Source organism: Alexandromys fortis, unplaced genomic scaffold (genome assembly GCF_014885135.2).
Source record: "Alexandromys fortis isolate MF-2015 unplaced genomic scaffold, M_Fortis_MF-2015_v1.1 scaffold_3, whole genome shotgun sequence".
Lineage (NCBI taxonomy): Eukaryota > Metazoa > Chordata > Mammalia > Rodentia > Cricetidae > Alexandromys > Alexandromys fortis.
In genome coordinates this window covers 26346822-26368890 of record NW_026067909.1, presented here as the reverse complement: position 1 = coordinate 26368890, position 22069 = coordinate 26346822, and the positions used below count along the sequence as shown (strand labels likewise).

The window sequence follows — 22069 nt, the reverse complement described above, 5'->3', positions numbered from 1 at the left end:
TGTGTGTGTGTGTGTGTGTGTGTGTGTGTGTATGTGTGTATATGTGCGCGTGCGCGCACTTGTGTTCTGTCTTCTATGTAAAGAAGGTCGAAAGAGACTGCTCCAGACTCCACAGGCAGAGTGCACGGTCTTACTGTGCTGCAGTTAGACTGGAGATGAAGCCACTTCTGTAGCTGTAGGAGCAACAGTCTTGTGCTCCCATCCAGCAACTGTGCAGAGATTCTGCTGGCGAAGCTGGGGTGCTGTGCAGTAGGAGATGGATGCTGACCACTATACTGTCATCAGCTTGTCGGAGTGCTGTGAGTGAGACCCTGTCCCCTGAGGGGTTCTAAGGCCTCTCACACCCCTACATGGAGCTAATGCCCATTCTTACATCTTAGGGGAGTGCTCTTAAAAACATAAGAGATAACTGGGTATCTAGCATGTGGCAGACAGGGAGTTCTCTTGCACTCTTGGCGGGACTATACATCAGTGTGGCCATTGTGGAAAGCAGCATAAAGCTTACACAGCAAATTAAAAATAGAGTTACCATGTAACATAATTTCCCAACTTCTGGGAATATACCCAATGGAAATGAAATCAATTTGCTAAAGAGATGTCTGTATTCCATGTTCTTGCAGCATTAGTCACAGAAACCAAGACTGGGGTTAGCCTCAGTGCCCATCAGTAGATGGATGAAGAAGAAATATACTGAGTCTCCAGGAATATCTTGGTGATCTGGCTTTGTGATAGCAGACCCAGTGTGAAAAGCTTGATTCCCCAGGACGGAATAAAAATCAATCTATCTATCTATCTATCTATCTATCTATCTATCTATCTATCTATCTATCTATCTATCTATCTATCTATCTATCTTATCTATCTATCTATCTATCTATCTACCTACCTACCTACCTACCTACCTACCTATCTATCTATACATACATAATAGGTTATAATATGATTTATTCTTAAAATAGAAGTGAATCTTGGCATTTGGAAATGTGTTAAAGCTCAGAGGACAGATCCTACATGGCCTTGCTAATGTGTGTGTGGAGCTTTTTACCTCCACTGTCTTAACCCTGGGTGACACCTTGAACCCAGTGTGTATCAGTTCTTCTGTACATTTAGAGTCAGATGAAATAAGACTTTGATTAGCAGAGCGACTGGCAACCTCAGGATAAAACAGCCATTTTTGGTTTCTTCTACCACCAGGAAAGTATCTAAAGAAATGTATTTCACTCATCAGGATGGTCTCGGAATCATCACTGTTTGGGCTGTTGCTTTGTTTCCACTTCAGAGGTGATATTAATTTTACATCTTTCCTCCAATATCATGTAACAATATGAACTCTAAAAACATCAGTTCCATAGAGACAGAGTGTAGAGCTATGGTTGCTAGAGGCTGGGACAGGTGTGGAGAATTTTTATCAAAGGGCACAGACTTTCTGTTATAAGTTCTGACCACCAATGTAGACCACGGTTCTTATAACTATCACTGATGATCTACACATGGCATTGCTAGTTTTTATGGGTTCTCACTATACACTCAGCAAAGCTAACCCTGTGAGGTGATTGGTAGTAGTTTTATAAAGTGCTTGTGTTAGCCAGCTTTTGCCTCTGTGACAAATGTCAAGAGACAATTTAGGGGGAGATTTATTTTGGTTTACAGGTTTAGAAGTTTAAGCCTGAGGTTGGTGGATTCGACTGCTTTGTGTCTGTGGTCATGTAGAACATGATGGTATCTGGAGATTGACAGCAGAAGTCACTCACTTACATGGCAGCCAGGAAGTACAAAATATTCAGACTTCATTTGGTGACCTATTTTATCCAAGTAAGCACCATGTCCTATGCATCTACCACCTTCCAATAATGCCATCAGATTATTGTGGGTTTAATTGGTCATAGAAGTCACAACACCAAAGTTATTCCAGCTCATATCTTAATCCTTTACCTGGAAACCAAGCCTTGAACACACAGATCCAATCACGACAGTATGCACACATCAAAGCTTCATGGTGGACATTGCTCATGCTTCCATGTTACCATGACCTCATGGTTATTTGACGGTGTGTTTGAGTGCCTAACATGTTAAATCCATTGTAAAACATTTAAAAGGTGTTTGTAGCTATTTTAACTACAGTTTCAATTTCTCTTTAATTATACATTTTTCTTTTCTCCTGGAGGCACTTCATATTCTCAGATTAGGATTGACCAAGGCCATCCTTTGAAGGCGTAAGTCATAAATAATGCCACACCAGTTTGGAATTATGATTAATAGGGTGGTATTTATTTAAAGGGGAAAAAAACTTACAGATAACCGTCCCAGACAACAGCCCTCTGCTCGCAATCAGGAAGAAGTCTAGTAGCTCGAACTGGAGCAGGAAGCAAAGAAAGCAGAAGGGAAGTAGCCGCTGTTTTAAAGGGAGAGAGACCATGCCCCTATGGACTGGTATCTCAGTGGCTATTGGCTGGAGGAGCAGAAGGACCTCCCGCAACAATCCTTCATGCCCTGATGTCCACAACCACCACTAGAGTTTCTTCTCTGCCTTTTCTTAAAATTTCCCAGGAGACTTTTCAGACTTCCTTGTATATGGAATTGAGCTTTTATTTTGATAAGGCTACTGTTTAGGAAACTCGTTTCAATCCTCTAGGCAATGGTGTTGATTATCAGGGCCTCTGGAAGCTTGTTCAAGCATGCTGACTTGTGTCTCTTTACTGGTGTCATTCATGTCTATACATCAGCATCTATTTCCATATCTGTCTCTAGTATCCAGAAAATCTAGATGATAAGTAGATACATGACTATGTAGACATATTTATTTACCACGATGTGGATTCTATTCCTATTTATCATCTGCGATTGGCTTAAGTGTTTCTCTCAAATTTAGAAGCTGATTTTTTGTGCCTCCTTCTTCCTTTACTTTATCTTCTGACTTTGAGCTGCCCTTTTAGGCAAAGAAAACTTTTTCGAAAGTCCTGTTTTCTAATTTGCATTTATTTATTATTTATTGTCTTATAGTAAGGATCTACACTTTTCCTACTGCACACAATTAAGCCTCTTCTTTCATAGTTTTGTCTGCAACTCAAGGGTATGAACTGGTCAAAGCAAGCCATGCTTTGTGCCGGTACAGGATTTCTGAGAATTTTAATTGTGCAGGTTGGTGGCTATGGCAGAGTACTTTATTTTAAGCATTGTGACCCATGACTTTCTTCTACACTGTGGATGCATAATTAAGAGACAATTTACATGCAACATGGAGATGGTGCTCTTTTGGGGGAATGTATGAGGACCAGGGGGATTGAGTGCACAGTAAAATGTAAAATAATCTCAATATATTTTACATATGATTATGCTTTAGATACACTGGCTTAGACAAAATATGTCATTAATTCTGTCGGCTTCTGTGTTCTTTCTTGATGCGTCTCCTGGACCATTGTTAACTAAAGACCTTTCTCTGCCCCTATTTCCATTGCCGGTGCTGTTCTGGACTTTGTAACCAGTTGAGAGATTCTTTTCATTCTCTGGAGTTCTCACTGTGATGGGCTGTCATAGAAGGGTTTTGAGCAGCAGAAGTTATGTGGAGACATCTGCTCTGGTTGCTAGAGCAAAGGGTCCCAGAGTGGACTTCTGACATGGTTGGAGAGAAGAGGCTGGTATAGGCAAGGACTTGGTGGCTGATGAGGTGGGTGGTCCTGGAGCCTTTGAAGAGTCATCAGCTTTGGGTCCATGCTGAAAGTGCTTGTTGAAGGACCTGGAGTTTCCATAAAACTTTACATGTAAGAACTATCTCTCCAATTCTTTTTTCTTTTTGTGAACCTAAGAGAACTGTTTGTTCTCTTTAGCTCTTTTCCATTGAGACTGGGAGTGGATCTCAGTGGGAAATACCTTGATGGGCTGACTGTTACAGAATGCTTGTCTGAAGTACTATTGAAATAGGTACTCATCATAGTCATGTGACTTTAGAGAGATTGCCTGTGTATATATGAGTGTGTGTATGTATGTGTGTGTATGAGTGCGTGTATGAATGTGTTTGTGCATATATGTGCGTGTTTGTATGTATTTTGCACAAGTATCTGTGTGTATGCATATGAGTGTGTATGCATACATGTGTGTCTCTGTGCATATGAGAATGTGTGTGTGTGTATACACTTGCTTCCTATATGTAAAGGCCTTTAGGTTCTATGTGGCCAGGGGTTTATCTGCCTCTGCTCACCATGTCCCCTCTTGCTCTCATGGAGTTTCTTATCAAGCTGATGATGAACAGGCAATTGTGTGAACAAGTGATAAAGGAACTATGAAGTCACTCCTACTCTAGACACCCCATTCCAATAGTTACCACTGAACAAAGGGCATGGGAGGGTATATTTTACACCAGGACTTAGTTCTCCCAGGGACCGCCCTTTCTTAACCAGCTCCTCTTTCTCCAGAGTGCTTCTGATTGTACAAGACACTCCACTCCACTCACACTGAATCACATCTGCAGTAAATCTAATCTCCTGACCTCATAGTTTACGTCTGTAGATGCTGAAAACAAACTCCTCTGAGTGGTTTGGGTTAATAGTAGCGTGGAACATTTTTGTTTAGAAAGAACCAAACCTGACCAACATTTCATCTGGAAGAGCTGAGGATGGATTTAGGTTTTTGATGTCTCCCACCTACCAAGAGAGGGAGCAGTGGGCTCCCCTCCTGCTACCTCTGTAGTTGGCTGGCTCTCCAGTCTAAAGGAATAAGTGAAGTATTATTTTTCAAAATTTTCATCTCTACAGGGAAATACGTTTTTAAAAAGTATATATAACAGCTTAGTTCTCATTTTTGTTACTGTCTGTCAGTCTGGGGCCACTCAGACATCCATACCACATAGTGCTCCTCACTCTATTGTTTGGAACTCAAGGTTCAATGGAAAATAAAACACAAACAACTTTTCACCACTAGGCTCAAGGGTCAGTGTCTGGAGATTACCAAGAGACCAAAGCAGATCTCATTACATCTATCCACATGGGGTTTGGCAGAGAAATGCAGGCCACTAGAATTCAGGGTTGTGTTTAGGAGGAGGCTGCTTGTTTGTCCCGCCCGTCCAGAACGAAAATAACCACACAGAAACTATATCATTTTTTTCAATAAAATACCAAGTTTATTCAAATATATTGTTATACTTAATCCAGAATTTCCAAATGTGTTTTTTAAATTGTACAATCTCAACCTCATGGTAAAGATATAAAACAGTAAGTATATAGTATATAGTAACTTATAAGTATAAGTATATAGAAAACATGGTTGCGCACTAAAAATTGTCAATCCTTTAAGGTGATTCTCAGCATCTGCTTGTTTGGGTTGGAACGCAAGTTTCGGTTACTAACACCAGTCTTGGCCTGCCCCAGTTCTTAAAGCATGATAAACACTGATGAGATGTCCTCCCTCCTTATGGGACACTGCATTACTGTGGTTTCCTGCTCATCTGTACAAAGACGTTAGTAGCCCCTTGAAAAATGTCTTAACAAATATTCTTTGCTAGTATTTACATTTTAAAATAGGACTTTGTGTGACCTATGTGTCTGTTAAAAACTGAACACTGTATCCCTTCACCTCCACTGTCTTCCAAATGGCCTCAGTAGGCAACAGTTAATGCCGGATAAAATCTGATCTGTTAAGTGGACCTAATGATTTAATCTTAGTGGTAAACTTGTTTTGTTTTGCTTTGCATACAGTATCCTGCTGGCATGTATGCCTACATGCCAGAAGAGGGCACCAGATGTCATATATTGTCTTGAATTGAACGCAGAACCTCTGGAAGAGCAGTCAGTGCTCTCTCTGAGCTCTCTCTCTCCAAGCCCTAATGATAAACTTCTAAGCATTTTAACCTTGACGTTAACACAGCTTTATAATGGATCTAGGACCTAAAGTATTTTGTAATCTGACCTTTGAAATAAGATTCCCAGAGCTAGAGATTCAAGAATAGCCCATTTGGGTGTTTTAATGACAGTGAACCAAAGTTTGCTGCAGACATCATGCTAGTCCTTGTTAAGGAAATTAAAAGTTGCCTTAATGAGTTCTTTTAAGATTATCTAATTATGGAAGCTCATACTCATAATTCCCAGTACTTGGGCTGTAGAGTGAGACCATTTTAAGATACAGTTTACATGAATTCTATTAAATGAATCCCATCAACATGATTGTCATAATATACATGTTTCGTATGGTTTTTATGTAAGAACACGACTAAAACACTACAAAAGCAAAATATATACTTGTTTTGCTTTCTGGTGCTGGAGACAAGGCAAGAGCTCTGCCTTTTTTGACCTTTTTGTTTGGTTTTTAGGAATGTCAATAAGATATCCATCCAGACTGACCCTGACTTAAGAAATTCTCTAGCCATTAAGCTCAGATCCTAAACACAAAGTTTATATAACATAAGTACTAGACGCTTGCTTTATCCAAAAGCTCAAGCTCTATTTGGAATGAATGTTCTTTATTTACGTTTGACCAAAAAGATGTTTAAGCAATCCTAGCTTGCATTTTTAAGCTTTTCCCACCTCCATCTACACACTGAAAAACTTCAAATCACATCAAAATAGATATGTGGATCACGAATCTTGTCATTTTTTTCTAATCTAATATCTACATATACTAAGAACTGCAAAACTACTGTAGCATGTTATAGTAAAAGAAAGAAATGCTTGTTAGATTATTTAAAACTTTGACTATCAAGCAAATAAAATATTCAAATCAAAAATTATAATTTTCTAATTTGATTTGAATCATCTTTCAGATAATGTATCATTTCTGGCACCATTTCTATCCAACCATGGAAGGTTTACCATATTTCTATGTAAGTTTGGTACTTTTGCTACCCAACTTCCATCTAGCAATGGTTAGCTTCTGCTAAACAGGAGAAGCCCACTTAAAACTGTTCATTCGGGTTTTCAGCGAGAAACTATTTTTCCACATGATTTCCTTTAACAAATATAAAATGTAGCATGCCATATTTTTTAAGTCATTTAAGTTATTAGATAAACTTTGGTAAGCAGACAAAGAGACTTCAGAGAAACATTTTAAAGTGATTTCATTTAGGAAGGTGATTATGTGTTGGTTAAAAAAGAGTATCAACATTAATATCACTGAAGTCAGTGAAACCACAGCAATATTTAAAATGTTAAAGAATTCAAGTTCTTTTTTATGCTTGTCAGGCCAGGAACTTGGCATCCGTTTTGAAGAAATTCTCATTTCAGGAGTGGCAGCCTTCTTGATATGTCTAATTTCTGTTCTGCTCCGCTCTTCCTTTAATACTCTCCTTCCTTGGGGACACATCTCAACAGGCTGGACCTCGGGGAGTGGTCTCCGTTTCAACATGTGCACACTCTGGCGGACATCATCAATTTTTTCCAGGAATTTAAGTGGAGCCTCGTCTTGTAAAGATGTGGTCACTGCTATTAACTCCAGCTGCTGTTCTCTGATCTCCTTCGCCTTTTCAATCTGCGGAGTGTATTCTCGATTGATCAGCTGGCCAACGTCACGGAGAGCTGCCAAAAACAATTTCTTTTTCTGTTCTAATGCATCACTAAGCTCCTTGAAATACTGAAGAACAAATTCCTTATCACCTTGAATCATTTTTTCAGAATGACACTTCTGTTCTTCAAGCTTTTCAGTAAGACGGGTGATGTCTGTCCAGTGTGTGTCGGTTAACTGTTTAAACAGCTTCTGAGGTGTATCCTTTTCTTTCAGATAGAGATTCTGAAGGTCATCTATAGGATGACCATGATGTTGGCCTATAGTAAGACAATGGCCACCAACTAATTTTTTATCTAGTAGGCAATAAACATTTAATAGCTGCCTGTAGTGTTCAGGGCAGGTGACAACATCTGGGTGGTCTTCTTGCAGGTACTTTTCAATAATTGCTCTCAATGCAAAATTTACAGGTAAGGATTCTATACCAGTTAAAGAAATTTCAATAATCCTTCTGCAGTTAGGACACTTGAATGGAATTCGCAAAGGTCTCCATAACAAAGAGTTTCTAGTTGCCTGAAGAACATTTTCCAGACAATTTCTACAAAACGTATGAGAGCATTTTGGGTAAAGCTGTGGATGGGAAAAAACAAGTGTTTGCACAAAGTTGGAGCCATCTCAAATACAAGGCTACTCTGTGTTTGGTAGGGGAAGGAAGAAAGATTACCTTCATGACTGGGGTTTGCCGTGGTAAATGTACATTCTCTTTGCTAAAGGGAAGTCTATGATCTATGGCCTCCTAAACCGTCTTTCTTACATAGTAAGTAGCTATGTGTCAGATGGTAGATTTATAGTGGCTTTTCTGATCCCATGAGGGGATTATACTCATGGCTCCTGTAGGAACTTTAGAGAGCTAATGTTGGACAGACAGTCCCCCCTATTATTTTGTCTCCTGGGCCTTAGCTTTTTAGGGATTCCATCTGAGTCCTTGTAGTAATTGTCATAGGGTTGCTGTGATGAAGTACCATTAGCAAAAAGCAAACTAGGGAGGAAGGGGTTTATTTCAGCTTACACTTTCATATTCCTGTTCTCAGGACAGGAACTCAAGTAGGGCAGGATCCTGGAGGCAGGAGCTGATGCAAAGGACATGGAGGGGTGCTGCTTCCTGGCTTGCTCCCCATGGCTTGCTCTGCCTGTTTTCCTATGGAACCCAGGACCACCAGCCCAGAGACAGTAGCTCCCACAGTGGGCTGGGCCCTACCCCATCAATTACTAATTAAGAAAATGCCTTACAGCTAGATCTTATGGGGGCATCTTAATCAAGTTCCCCTCCTTTCAGATAGCTTCAGCTTGTGTCAAATTGGCAAAAGACTGGTCAGCAGTCTTCACTCATTTTAAGTCAGACTCCTGCCAGCTCCCTGCAGCTCCTGGGATCACATTGATTGGATGGTTCACTGTGCTTGGGAACTGTGCAGCCTTTGGATGCCCAATGGCCCTCTCTGTGAGCTTGCTTCATTGTCTACTCTCCCATTGGGCCTGGGTCATGTGGTGTCCAGTGATCCATCTCATTGCTGTGGTCTCCTTTCTGGACCTCCTCTTCTGTATTCCTCATCTCCCCAGTCCTTCTGATCTTTGTTGAAAGAATTCTGATGGGATGCATAGAAAACAGGTAGAATTCAGGGTGGAGGAGGGAGGGGCACTCACAAGGGGTGAGCGTGAAGAGCAGCCAAAGGGAGCAAGAAAGAGACGCACAATGGGATGAGATGGTCACACCAGCCTACATGTTAGGCAGGTTTTATACCATGTCTAAATTCTCTAGAACAGACAGCATCCCCTGAAGGGATTGTCCTGTCCAGGTGTTTACTAGGCCTGTTTGCATTGGGAAAGCACTGCTGTGGGACAATGGTCTGTACCCTGTCAATTGCATTTTAATAAAATGCTGGTTGGCCAGTAGCCAGGCAGGAAGTATAGGAGGGGCAACCATTCAGGAAGTAGAGGCAGGGTAATGAGAACAGGAGAATTCTGGGAGATGAAACGGTCAGTCTTCAGTCATCACCCCAGACACAGAGGAAGCCAAACAGAGCAAGCAAGATGTGACTGCCCTGCCAAAAAATGTACCAATCCACGTGGCTAACACAGATAAGTATTATGGGCTTATATAACTTATAAGAATTAATAAGAAGCCTGAGCTACTAGGCCAGCCAGTTTATGATTAATGTAGACCTCTGTGTGTTTATTTGGGACTAAATGGCTGTGGGACCTGGTGGGATGGAAGCCCTTGATCTAAAGCAGAGTCTCTGGCTGGCTAGTTACTAATCTAATGATCTTCTAGGAAGCTCAGAAGATCCTGTCTCCACTCCAAGATGCGATTCATATCCCATTCCTTTGAGTAACACTCACAGTCCTTCCTGCCAACTGTGAGCCCTGGTTGTGCCAGCGTCGAGCTAACTACCTAACAAACTAAGCTTCAAAGTCCAACGGAGTTTTCCTCCAGAGATGGAGGCTTCCGAGATGACTTTGATGGGAGTTTCTCCAAGTTATTATTATGTGTACTCCATAGGTCCCTGAAGGAAAAAACTTGCCTGTGTTTATTTTCTCCTAGTCCCTGGGGTATGTAGTGGCTCTTATACAGGGCCTGGGAACTTGGAACACAGTGAATAGAACCCAGTGCAGCTTTGGGAGTACTCAGTCTGTCTTCAGATTGGCCAGGGCGAAGAAACTGTTTTTCTCTGGTTCCTGTGGTTGAGGAAAATATAAATGAATAAAGTCATGTGAAGATGGAGATTTTTTGCTTTGATTATTTAGAACTGAATTAAGAAGAACAATGCAAATTTGGTGGATTATTACTGCAAGATAAATCAGTCAGTGTCTAATATTAAGTTACATTAAAACAAATTGTATTTTTTACTGACAGCCGTTTACAGAAGAGCCACATAAATAATTTAATCTAGAAGAGAGGACCATTGAATAGAGTGGATGCTTAAGTTAATTTGCTGCTAGACTATATCTGTCCTAAAACCTTACCTTTGCCCCATAGTTAGACAGGTCCTAGTTTTGAAAACTTCTAAGCCAATTCCCAGCGAAACATTAGATAAAACTGCCAAGTTCCTCAATGCATAGATTTGGATAACAAATATCTTATTAGCTTAACTGGAACTTTTAGAAACACATTTTTTTTTTCTGGATTCACCTGAAGGCCTATTGGGATATCTTGATTGACATTATTGCAGGTTTTAATTGGCTACAAGTCAGTAATTTTCCTTGACAAGGTAGGAAGGTAATGTGTATGCCATTCTGGAATGCAAAGTGACAATTGTTCTGCTATCCCTCTGCTCAAGTCAGCAGTTCCCTTCTAGAACAATGGGTATTCAAGTATCCAACTGTAAGAGGACCTGGATGATGTGATATCCAGCTGCAAGTAGATGTGGGTAGACTAGAATGATTAGGCTTGGGTTAACAGCAGATTCTTAGCAGCACTGGGTAGGTGAGGGCATTGAAGAGTAGACTGGAAGGCTTAGTTTTTCCCATCATATGTTTAAGTATGTAATAAATACTTTTGACCGTACAGAGCCTCAGACATTGTAACAACCTAAAGACACCAAGTGAAAATGTATTTATAAGAAATACATTGAGGGGAAATATATATTAATGAAGATAAATTAATAGATAGATGACATCAGGAGTGTTTGTAGGGATATGAATTTTGGCAGCACTTTGGGTATTCTGAAAATGCTCTTTATCTTAGTGCCATAGAAGAACCATATCCAAAGGTTTATTCTAGTCTACACTCACGGCTTTGAGCCTGAACAACGCTAGTCATACTTAAACTGAGAACGGGGAGAAGGTTGGGAATGTAGCTCAAACGGAGAGCAGTTGCCTAGCATTCATGAGGTTTCATCTCTAACACTGGGGGTGGGGTAAAAAGAAACACACGAAAGAAATTTCACTCAGCTCCAGGAGCCAAGGCACTCATTTTTAATAATAACGCTAGCGGAGGCAGCTTGTACTGATGATCGCCTGCTAAAGAACACGCCAGTTTCCCCCATTCTCCATTATGTCTTGGTCACAGCTCTAAGTCCTGGCAGTATCGGCCTCTCTGTGAGTGCCTAGGTCAGCATGATGCTGCTCACAGATCCAGTCAGCTGCAATGCCACTTTTTTAATCTTTATAAGGATTCTTGTTTCTTTGAAAGAAAAACAAACAAACAAACAAATTTTTCAAATGAAAACCATTAAATTGGCTTTGGCTTACATTGAAGGCAACTGTTTGGATGAAACGGAGCAAGTGGGTGCGCCATCTGTCTGCTAAGGAAGAAGGGCACCTCAGGGACTTTTTTCAGCCACCATGGTTTGAGACTGCCAAGGCTGAGGGTGTCAGGAAGGTCAGAGATTCCTCACCCAACACTCCTACTTTGACTTTTTTGAGGGAGATAATGAGTTTAGTTCCACCAAAACCACTAGTCCGATCTATTCCTTGACATGCAAAGACAAAAACACAAAACCCAAAACAAAGCAAACAAAAAACTCTTAGGCTCCCACTCTATGTTGAATGGAATCAAGCTAAGTATTTTTGTCAAATATTGTATAATGGGGGTCTTTTGCAGTTTTTATGTCTCAATCCTGTTTTTATAAAACTTGCACCGGGGACCAAACAAAGAAAGATCTTTGCAATGAAACCTAAATATATTAAATCTGTTGTGTATTTTCTAAGTTACAAGCGGGAGAATGTTGGGAATTAGAACAAAGCTTGGGCCGCGTTTTCTTTTCTTTCTTAAGAATGAGACAGGGAATTGCTTTTGCTTTTATTTGGGAAGTTTTGGAACTTACCCAGGTGGTTAACTCCCTGTTTTCAGAAACATAACTGTACTGTTTCTGCTTTATCTCTCATTTTCTATGAAGTTCTCAAGGTTCTTGTTGTTCTCATCTATTGCTGAGTTTTAGCTGTCCTCCGAGGCTCAGGGAAAAGTGATTGAGCATTTGTTCCAGCAAACAGAAAGCCCAATGAACAACCCAGTGTTTGAATTTCAAATAGGAGTGATTTTTTCAAAAAAAAATAAATAGAACAATAGCCATGAGATTTTAAAATTCTTTAATGTTAAGTAGTTTGTATTCTAAGTTTGCAAAGACAGTTTTGTAGTGGGTAAAAACTTTTTACATTTGAAAACTCACATTGGGTTGTAGATGGGTCACTGCTGAATGTTCTCCATAAAACAATGAGCACGGGGCAACAGATCAGCTTAAACAGATGCAACTGAGTTGAATGTGGTGGTGTACACTTTTAATCCCAGCACTGGGGAGGCAGAGGCAGGAGGATCTCTGTGAGTTCGAGGCCAACCTGGTCTACAGATCAAGTTCTAGGACAGGCTACAAAGCTACAGCGGAGCCCTGTCTTGAAAAAAAAGTCAAATGAACAAACAACAACAATGACAAAAATTAGATGCAACTTAGACAGAGAGTAGATATTAAAGTTTAGGCGGTTGGGTATGGAGTTGTGTAGTTGAATCACGAGAGATGATAAGAAGTTTAAAAATCCAGTTGACAGTCTAGGAAAGAGAAAGGATGTCCTGTAGTCAACGACTTTGAGACCATTGGCTAACAGATGTGTTAAAACCTGTCTTGGTTGAGGTCACAAGGAACAGTAATGTTATTTTAACAAGGAGCTCTTTGAGCTTCTCTGTGGGAACGACAGCATCTCCTTCCACTTTCCAATGGCCCAGAAATTAAATGCAACGGCATGAGGTCCTTAAGGGCTGTGTGCCTTGGCCTTCTGTGCCAAGTTCTCCAGCTGCTGACTTCATCTACGGATGAAGTCTGTGAAGCCGTGTTCTCAGGGACAAACCACTGCAACCTTCACAGGCGTATCTGACGTACAGTCTTCCCTAGTTTCACCTTTCAGAGAACGTACCACTCACTGAGTCTGTATTCCAGTTTCTATATGTTCAACTCTTTGTCTGGCTCTTTAAATTTCAAACAAGCCATAGAACCACACACCCCATTTGGCCTGCTTGGTGGATACAACTGGCAAGAGGTTTGTTCTCTGAGTCTTTTTCACCAAAGGAAACTGGTGAACAGGTCCTCAGTGCCATTTCCTTCTTTGCCACCTGCCTGTCAAGTGTGTGAGTCTCCGTGTTTGCCTTATCTTGAGGCTGTTGTGCGGATCATGTTTAAGCTCTGTTGGAAATGACACCTACCTTTATTTATCGTATTTGTCTTTCTTCCTGTCTTACTCTGTGGCTAGTTGTGTGACTGGGTGGCTGGCCCCTGGCATCTTCCTTTTTTCCTCTTGCTCCTAGTTCTTCCCTTGAGCCTAGATTTTTTTTCCTATTTATTCTCTCTGCCTGGCAGTCCCACCTATTTCTCTCTCCTGGCTAGCTATTGGCCAGTCAACTCTTTGTTAGGCCAAGGTGTATTAGGCTGGCAAAGAAACACAGCTTTACAGAGTTTTATGTGCAACATAACAGAATGGAGCACATCTTTGCATCATTAAACAAATATTCGAAAGCACAAACGGATGTAACATATCCTAAGCTAATATTCCACAGCATGCATGGTTTGCCTTCCTTCCTTATTTAAACTGCTCTGGAAACACCTTGATGGACAAACCCAGAAGTGTGTCTCCTAGGTGATTCCAAGCCCAGTTGACTTGACAAGTCACCTGATGTCACGAGCCACTTCCCCCCTAAAAATCATTACAGGAACCATCACCCTGGGGAGTCTGCAGGGAACCTCACATCCATAATTATGTTCTATTGACAGAACCTGCCCCATACCCAATTATCTGTTAGCGGAATGCGCCTCACATTCCAGCTATCCAGGGAACTAGGTGTGGCAACTCGTGACTTCTTGGCCTACGTGATGAACCTGAACACAGGGGCTATATAAACAGCAACCATGATCCTAATAAAGGGGGCTTTGACAAATCTGCTTGGCCTCATTCTTCTGTCCTAGCTCATTCCCTTCCAGGTAGTGCCCCTCCGAGACCCTGGAATAACTGATTGCAGGGTGGGTTACAACCCCTAGACTGATTAACCCACCCAACTCAATCAACAACCCGAGAGATCTTCTCTACCTACTCACAGATAACTGTTAAACCACTGTCTACTTGACCCTCAGGATGACTTACATTTTCTACACATAAGTACAGACCATACTGGGAAAGTAAGCCGAGAGAGAACCACAGAGTTATTTAAAGGAAGGTTGAGGCCAAAGTTGCCAGGAAGCCAGACTAACTTTTACAATAACAATTAATCAGAACCTGGAGAGCTGTCACTGGAGCTTCTAACAATAGCTGATTCCATTAACCTCAACGGGACTTTAATTACTATTGCCGTGATGAAAGGTGGGCCAGAAAATCTTCGTAGCACTTTTTGAATGAGAATCTCTTTACTTTTCTGCAGTGTGCAACTCACATGGTCCTCCCAAATTCTCAGGAAACTCGAGCGACAAATATACAAGGCCCTGGAATAAAAAGGTGCCCAGTCGCAGGCCAGGCAGAGAGGCTTGCAGTCATGAACAGTATTGTTGGCATAGCATCTCTGGAGCAGTGTGCCTGTTCCTGTGCGCTGCAGATGGCAGGCAGTGGTCCTGGGTATGGAAGGAGGCCTAGGAGAGGAGGAGTCAGTGTGGATGGCCATGTGGGTTAAACGGAGAGTGTGAAGAGAACCTCTCAGAAATGGGGAGGTGGGGCTGAGAAGAACGTCACATTCAGGGAGATGAGAGTGATGCTTTGTCTGCACTGAGACCTGGACCCGTTTTGATGCATGACAGATATCAACACTTCCTCTTAGAGATTTAAACTCTCTTAACCTGAAGGTGCCTTAACCCAGGGGCTGGAAACCTTTCAATGGGGTTGAATGATCTGAAAGTGTATATCTCCCAGAGACAAACACAAAAGCACTCCTGTGAATTTGATGAATCTGAGAATCAAAGTTGGAGATCATATGGAGATATTTTTTTTTGATTTTGGAAGTCTTCTGGTCAGTAAGGCTTTGGGGACAGTGGTCAGTAAGCTTCCACCCACTCCACATTTGTAAGTTGTGGGATGCTTATTTCAACTTGTGTTAGGGAATAAAGAGACTTATGAAGAACATGCATTACTGACCTTCTTAGACAGTTGGAAAGTCACCAAAATAAAAGAAATACATAATATCTTAGGTTCAAGTTTTGTCTGATTGAAAGCCCCCAGCTCCTCCGCCCATCTGGCAGTTAGTATTCTTCTCTTATGTGGCAAAGGTTTACAAAGGAAACAGGCACAGGGTGAACTGACAAGAGGCTCTAAGGCATATAAGTACCCAGAGACACACCAAGACTGGCAACGGTGGCTTAACATGATATGGCACCTTCTGATACATGGAACTGGGCAGAAGCCCATCACTTGCACACAAGTACATGAGCAGGCAAGCTATTGGAGCCTCTCAGCCAGGATGCCACTAGCTCTATGATCTGTATTATTCAGACATACTGTATTACATATAATGCATTCTCATTATTTCTGTGAGTATGATTTATTTGAACTTAAAACTACGCATGAGCTGTTGTGGAATATTACTTTAAGATGTGTTACATTCTTTTATGCTGTGAAATACTTGTTTAATGAAGCAAAGATATGTTGCATTCTTTCATGTGGCATTTGTTTAACTCTGTGAACCTATGTTACCTTGCCTGCCTAAAACACCTGATTGGTCCAATAAAGAGCTGAATGGGCCAATAGCTAGGCAGGAGAGAAATAGGTGGCTCTGCCAGGCAGAAAGACTAAATAGGAGAATTCTAGGCTTGAGAGAAGAACAAAAGGAGAAGAGGAGGACATCAGGGGCCAGCCACACAGCCACACAGCCAGTCACAGTGTAAGAAGGAAAGAAACATACTTATATAGAAGAAAGGAAGGTAAAAAAAAAATCTAGAGGCAAAATGTAGTTAAAGAGAAACGGGAGAATTTGAGTTAGAAAAGCTGGCAATAAAATCATGCTAAGGCTGGGCATTCATAAGTAAGAATAAATAACTGTGTATTTGTTTGGGAACTGGGTGGCAGACCCTCAAAGAGTAAAAAAATAAAACGAACTACAATGAGTACACTATAGTTAATGTGTGTCTACACATCCTTGCATGACAAAGTTTTTCAGTGACACTGGGTGCTCTATTAGTGTACATGGAGCTTTATTGCTATAGCTCCATTCTAAGTTGCAGCTTTGATAATACAATCTGGTGTTCTTATTTGATTTTACTTTTAAATATTTATTTACTTATTTTTAACTTTATTTTTTGAGAATTATAATATATAAAAATATAATATATACTATGTATAATAATATATTGTGTATTCTTATATAATACAGTATAACTAATATATAATAATTTATATATGTATAATGAAGTGCAGTCACTAAATCTTGAGTCTGGATTCTTAGTAGAATTTCTTTCAGTTAACTTGCATATTTGTTGTACTTTATTTACTTTTACAAATCTTTGTAAGTTAAGTTTGTCTCCTAACTATAATATAATTTTATCATACTTTTTAGGTAAATTAAAAGTTTTTATCTCAATGTGGATGGTAGCCTCACACATATTTGTTGATACATATTTGAAGAGTCTCCAAATATAGATTTGTTTGTTTGGATCACTTTCATGATTTGTATTATAGTTATTGTCAGCATTTAAAAGTTTATTATATGTTTCTTTAATGTGTTAATCTTTGACTATCTTTTTAAAATGTATTCTGGTATTTTGGAGAATTATGTTTTGTCCAAGTAGTCAATTCAGGTTTATCCTATTTTAATATTCATTCTGCTCTATTCCCTTACCTAATTACTGTCTAGTATCCGTTTTAATTAAGTTCCCTTCACTTCTGTAAATTTTGAACACACTAGTTGATGAGCTTTTATCTCTTGACCGCTTTTATTCCCACTTACCACCTGAATTTAGCTGCAGGCCTCTCACTTAGAGCACGTGCCACCATCAACACAGGCTTGTCCTGCGTCTCACTTCACCCCAGGCCCACAGTCCCAGACTCTGTGAAGCTGCTGGAAGACGAAAACCTTCCAGTTCTTTCCCTTCTTATGCTTAAAAAGGCAGTAAGCGCAACCGAGTAAGCGAGCCTGGAAGACGCTTGTGAGGGGGCTGCAGGCTGTGCAGTGTGCTCCGCTGCCAGCTTTCCACGCCGGGGTGGGCCTTGGTCATGCAGCTGCTGCCTTTGAGTCACATCTGTTCCCACAGGAAACCTCTCACCTTTACTCCTGTTAGTAGCGCTGATACAAACGCATTGGTTCACCAAGGTGGGTTTAGATGGTGTCTTTAGTCCGTTGTTGGTGCCTAGTTGTTTGTTTGCACCTTCTCAGGAATCCGGTCACGTGGGAAAACAGAAAAAGCAGTGCCTGTTCTCTTCAGATACGCTTGCTTCAGTACTCATTAAACCTTGAGCCACTTACGCTGAGTCTTAGGCCTGATCTTTTTAAAACATTTATTGCCATCCTGTCTCACCAAATTGCCCAGGTGTTTCCTGACCACCCTCAATTTCTTTTGAGTCCTATCTTTTCGATCCATACTTGGTTGAATCTGTAGGCGGGAAACTCTAGTGCGGAGGGCTGCCGGTGTCCATTCTTACAATACTCTAAACTAAAAATTTCCCATGGCAGTAAATCAAAATTACAAAAAATTTTTGTTTCTGAAGTTTCTCCAGCCGGGGCCTCCTCCGGAAAGATTCTCTGACATTCCTTCTCTTTCTTAGTGGGAGATTGTGTTCCGCGGGGGACGGAGGGACATTTGTATGCAGAACACCTGCAGTGGGGCTTAAGCGGCTTAATAAGAAATAACCAAGGGCTTTTGTGCTGAGGTGTCAGACTGGCAAATGAAGGCACGTGAAAGTTTCCTCTGAACTTTAGGAGGAAAAAGAAGTGATTTCTGCAGAATACTCTCAGGTGTTTTGCTGTCTGGGCACAGAACGCAGAACAATTGGGGACGTGTGTCTGTCTCAGACGCAGCACTGAACGGGACAAACAAGGTTGGCCTGTGTCCCATAATCTTATGTTAGAGGAGGAGCTGGGGGAGGTTCCACAACAGAGGGTTTGAGTATGATTTATGAAAATAGGACTTTTGTTCTTTAAAAAAAAATCACTATTTGCAAAACATGCACCTTAACTTTTAAGCTCTGGACTTTTCGGACAGCAGAAACCGAATGGTCGATGTTAGTTATGTCCATTTCGTTTGTTAAAATTAAGCACTTTTAACTTTTGCATCTTAAAATTTGATGGAATGGTTATTTTCCTGGGTTTTAGTAGCTCTAAATCAAAATTGGTCAAATCAATTTAAGTATAATTTAGTGAAATAAAGCGTTTCCCTGTGGTCTGACAGCTTCCATGAATAATGCATCTCTAATAGCTGCCAATTAAGGTAGTTCCTGGAGACTTATGATAAAGGTGGGGATGTCTCTAAGGGTGATTCATGGCATCAACTCGACCGTTCTCTGGACAAAGTGACTCTGACAGCATATAAATGACTGTATGGCAGGAATGTCACAGAAAAAGCTTCCCATGACTCTGTCTGCTGTATCCTACATCCTTTGTTCCATTCTCCCAGCCAGCAATTCCAGAACTGGAACCACAGAACCTTTGGACCCAAAAGAACCTGCTGCATGATCAGTTCTAACCCCCTTTCACACCAAATCCTCTTTATAATATGCACTTCCTATACGTAATGCAAAGACCTCAGAACCTGAGTGTGCATCAACCCCTCCAAGGACACGCAGAATTGGGAATTCCATAAAGATGAAAGAAAATATTTATAATGGTCCACAAAATTTTTAGTGTATACCAGTTACACAAAGAGATCTAACATTTTTGGAAGGATCAGTAACCGTCTACCATAAAACTCAGTGATTCAGCACAAAGACCCTAACTCACATGTAGACAGTTCTGGAGTCTGGGGTGTCCCTTTGAGTACACACAGAGCAGGAAGCCCCATGGTCCTTGTAGCAGGGTGACTCAGTTTACCTCCTGGAGGTCAAAGGTTCCCCCTTGTTCACCACAGAGCTTGTAAATTTCCATCTCTCCCGCTTGGAGTAAGAGCAGAGACGCCTCAGTAGCAACACATCTATCCCATCACAGAAAGCAAAGGGGGTATGTCCTGTCAACACTTTTCCTTGGCAGCAGCTGCTTGTATGGCTACAAGAGTCTCCCATGGGGACCTGGAGAATCACTGACTGTCTGAGGTGGACCTTGTACTTGAACGCCCTACCTACTGTTGCACCTCAGTCTACAGAGGCGGGTCCACACATCAGGCTTGAGACAAGAGACAGCCACGTTCGGGAACAGGCAAAAGTCCAATTAAAATCTCATGGCAGCGGCAGTGAGGAGGGTTCACCTAACCTGCCTGCCTTAAGGCTGGACAAGGCTTCAGTGGGGGCAGGAACACTGGTTACAATGACTGAGAGAGAAGGGATAAGAGGAATCAGTGTGAATGGAGGGTGCAGAGGCAGACAGAACCTGTGCATCAGAGACCGTGTTCTGAAGCTGTGTGAGATGCGTGGAGGAAGCATGGGGGAGGGAGGGAGGCTGAGGAGGGAGCATGTGAAGCAGCGGTATCAAGCTCCTGATGTCACCATGCTCACTGTAGTGGTTAACACTGTCAACTCGTCACAGTCACTGAGCACACAGAGATGAAGGCTGGCACACAGATGCCAGCCTGGTCTACAGCTGGGACCTCCCAGGCTCTGGTCACATGGGCAGAGGAGACTGCCGGCTACCCTTAGCTTTATAGCATCCTCAGAGGCTTCTACTCCCCTTCCAGAAAGGGGCAAGGCTGTGTCAGTGAGGTTAATAGAAAGGACCCATCAAGAGCCCTGAGTGTCAGAATGACTTTCCAGGCTGCCTGTAAGAGTTTCTGACAGCAGCCTTATGGGGTTTGTTGGCTGAGTTGTTTCTAATCCAATTGAAGTGGCAGGGTGAGTCACACTTCAAAACCACGGTAGAAATGTTTGATACGGTAAAATAATTGTGGGTTTTGTGTGTGTTCATCGTGCACAGTGACGGGCTTCATCTGGCTGTTTTTATGCTGGCACACCATGTACTTTAACTCGATCTACCCACCCTCCCTTTCTCCAGTCTTAACGTACTCTTGCTTCTGCTTTTCATAAAAAAAAAAGTGGGTCCATAAATGAAGGAAATATATTTCTGCATCTCGTTTACCTCACTTTGATAATCTTCAGTTGCTTCTAGTCTTCCACAATTGATATCATTTTGTACTTTTTGATGGTTGAATAAAACGCCATTGTGGTGTGTGTGTGTGTGTGTGTGTGTGTGTGTGTGTAATGCTTTCTACATCTCTTCATCCTTTGAGAGACATTTAGGCAAATAACAATATTTAACTATTGTGAACAGCACTGTAGTATGATGTGGGATGCCCCTCTGTATAATATGAATATGTCTCACTATCATTGGTTATTAAAGAAGCTGTTTTGGCCAGTGGTTTAGTAGAATAAAGCCAAGTGGGAAATCTGAACAGGGATATATAGAGAGAGTAGGCAGAGTCAAGGAGATGCCAGGTAGCTGCTAAAGGAGTAACATGCCAGCACTGGTAAGCCACAGCCTAGTGACAATACACAGATTAGTAGAAATGGGTTAATTTAAGATGTAAGAGTTAGCTAGCAATCTGCTTAAGCTACTGGCCAATCAGTGTTGTAATTAATATAGTTTTTGTGTTATTATTTGGGTCTGGGCTCCAGGAAATTAACAAGCAGTCTCTGCTTACAGTAATATACATGGATGTACTGGTGTGTCTGTGGTGTGTCAAATCACTTAGAGTCCTTTGGTAAATTCTTAGGAGTGGTTTATCTGGGTCATATGGTGGTTCTTACTTTAGGTAAGGAACTGCCATACTGATTTCCACAGTGGCTGGTGCACTAGTTTGTGCTCCCATTAGCAACACAAAAGGACTCTTCTTTCCCAAATCCTCTCCAGCATTTGTTAGCTTTCTTGATAGTTCTGATGAGGGTGGGGGAGACTTGGAACCTGGATGAGTTTGCATTTCCCTAGCATGTAGAACATTTTTAATGTACTTATTGGCCATTTGCACTTCATCTTCTGGGTGCTATTTCATAATCTTATTTATTGATTCATTTCAAGTAAAGGTCTAGTCAACTGCAGTTACAAAAATAATTGCAAGTAAAAGTTTATAAAAATCTTTGGGAGAACCTCAGGATGGATTTGGGCTGTAGCCCCTCTGGGTGGATTTGGGCTGTTTCCTGGGTTAAGTTAAGCTCAGTTCCCACTTGGGCACTTTTCTCAACAGGTAGAGGAGTGCAGCCTTCCAGGCATGAATCAAGTTATAGAGGTGATATATGATTCCCCTCTGTTTGCTGTGAATATATTTTATTACCATTGGTTAATAAAAGAAGCAGTTTAGGCCTATGGAAAGACAGAATAGAGCTAGGCAGGAAAACTAAACTGAATGCTGGGAGAAAGTAGGCAGAGTCAGAGAGATGCCTTATAGCCACCGAAGGAGAAAGAGAAAGATGCTCATGAGTGCTCATGAGAACCTTACCGGTAGGCCATGACCTCATGGTAATGGCCAGATCAATAGAGATGGGTTAATTTAAGATACAAGAACTAGCTAGCAATATGCCTAAGTGATTGGCCAAGCAGTGTTTTAATTAATACAAT

At 41.3% G+C, this 22069-nt stretch overlaps 1 protein-coding gene across 1 annotated transcript in view; it reads right to left on the bottom strand.

Moving 5' to 3' along the window:
* Nucleotides 1–865: 865 nt before the first annotated feature.
* The window catches only part of LOC126498163 (tripartite motif-containing protein 59-like), a 42126-nt gene continuing 20922 nt past the window's right edge, over nucleotides 866–22069 (bottom strand). Inside the window, exon 3 of the mRNA XM_050136506.1 lies at nucleotides 866–8099. Coding sequence (XP_049992463.1) covers nucleotides 6862–8099 — 1238 coding nt within the window. The 3' untranslated portion in view covers nucleotides 866–6861. The remainder of the gene's footprint in view (nucleotides 8100–22069) is intronic.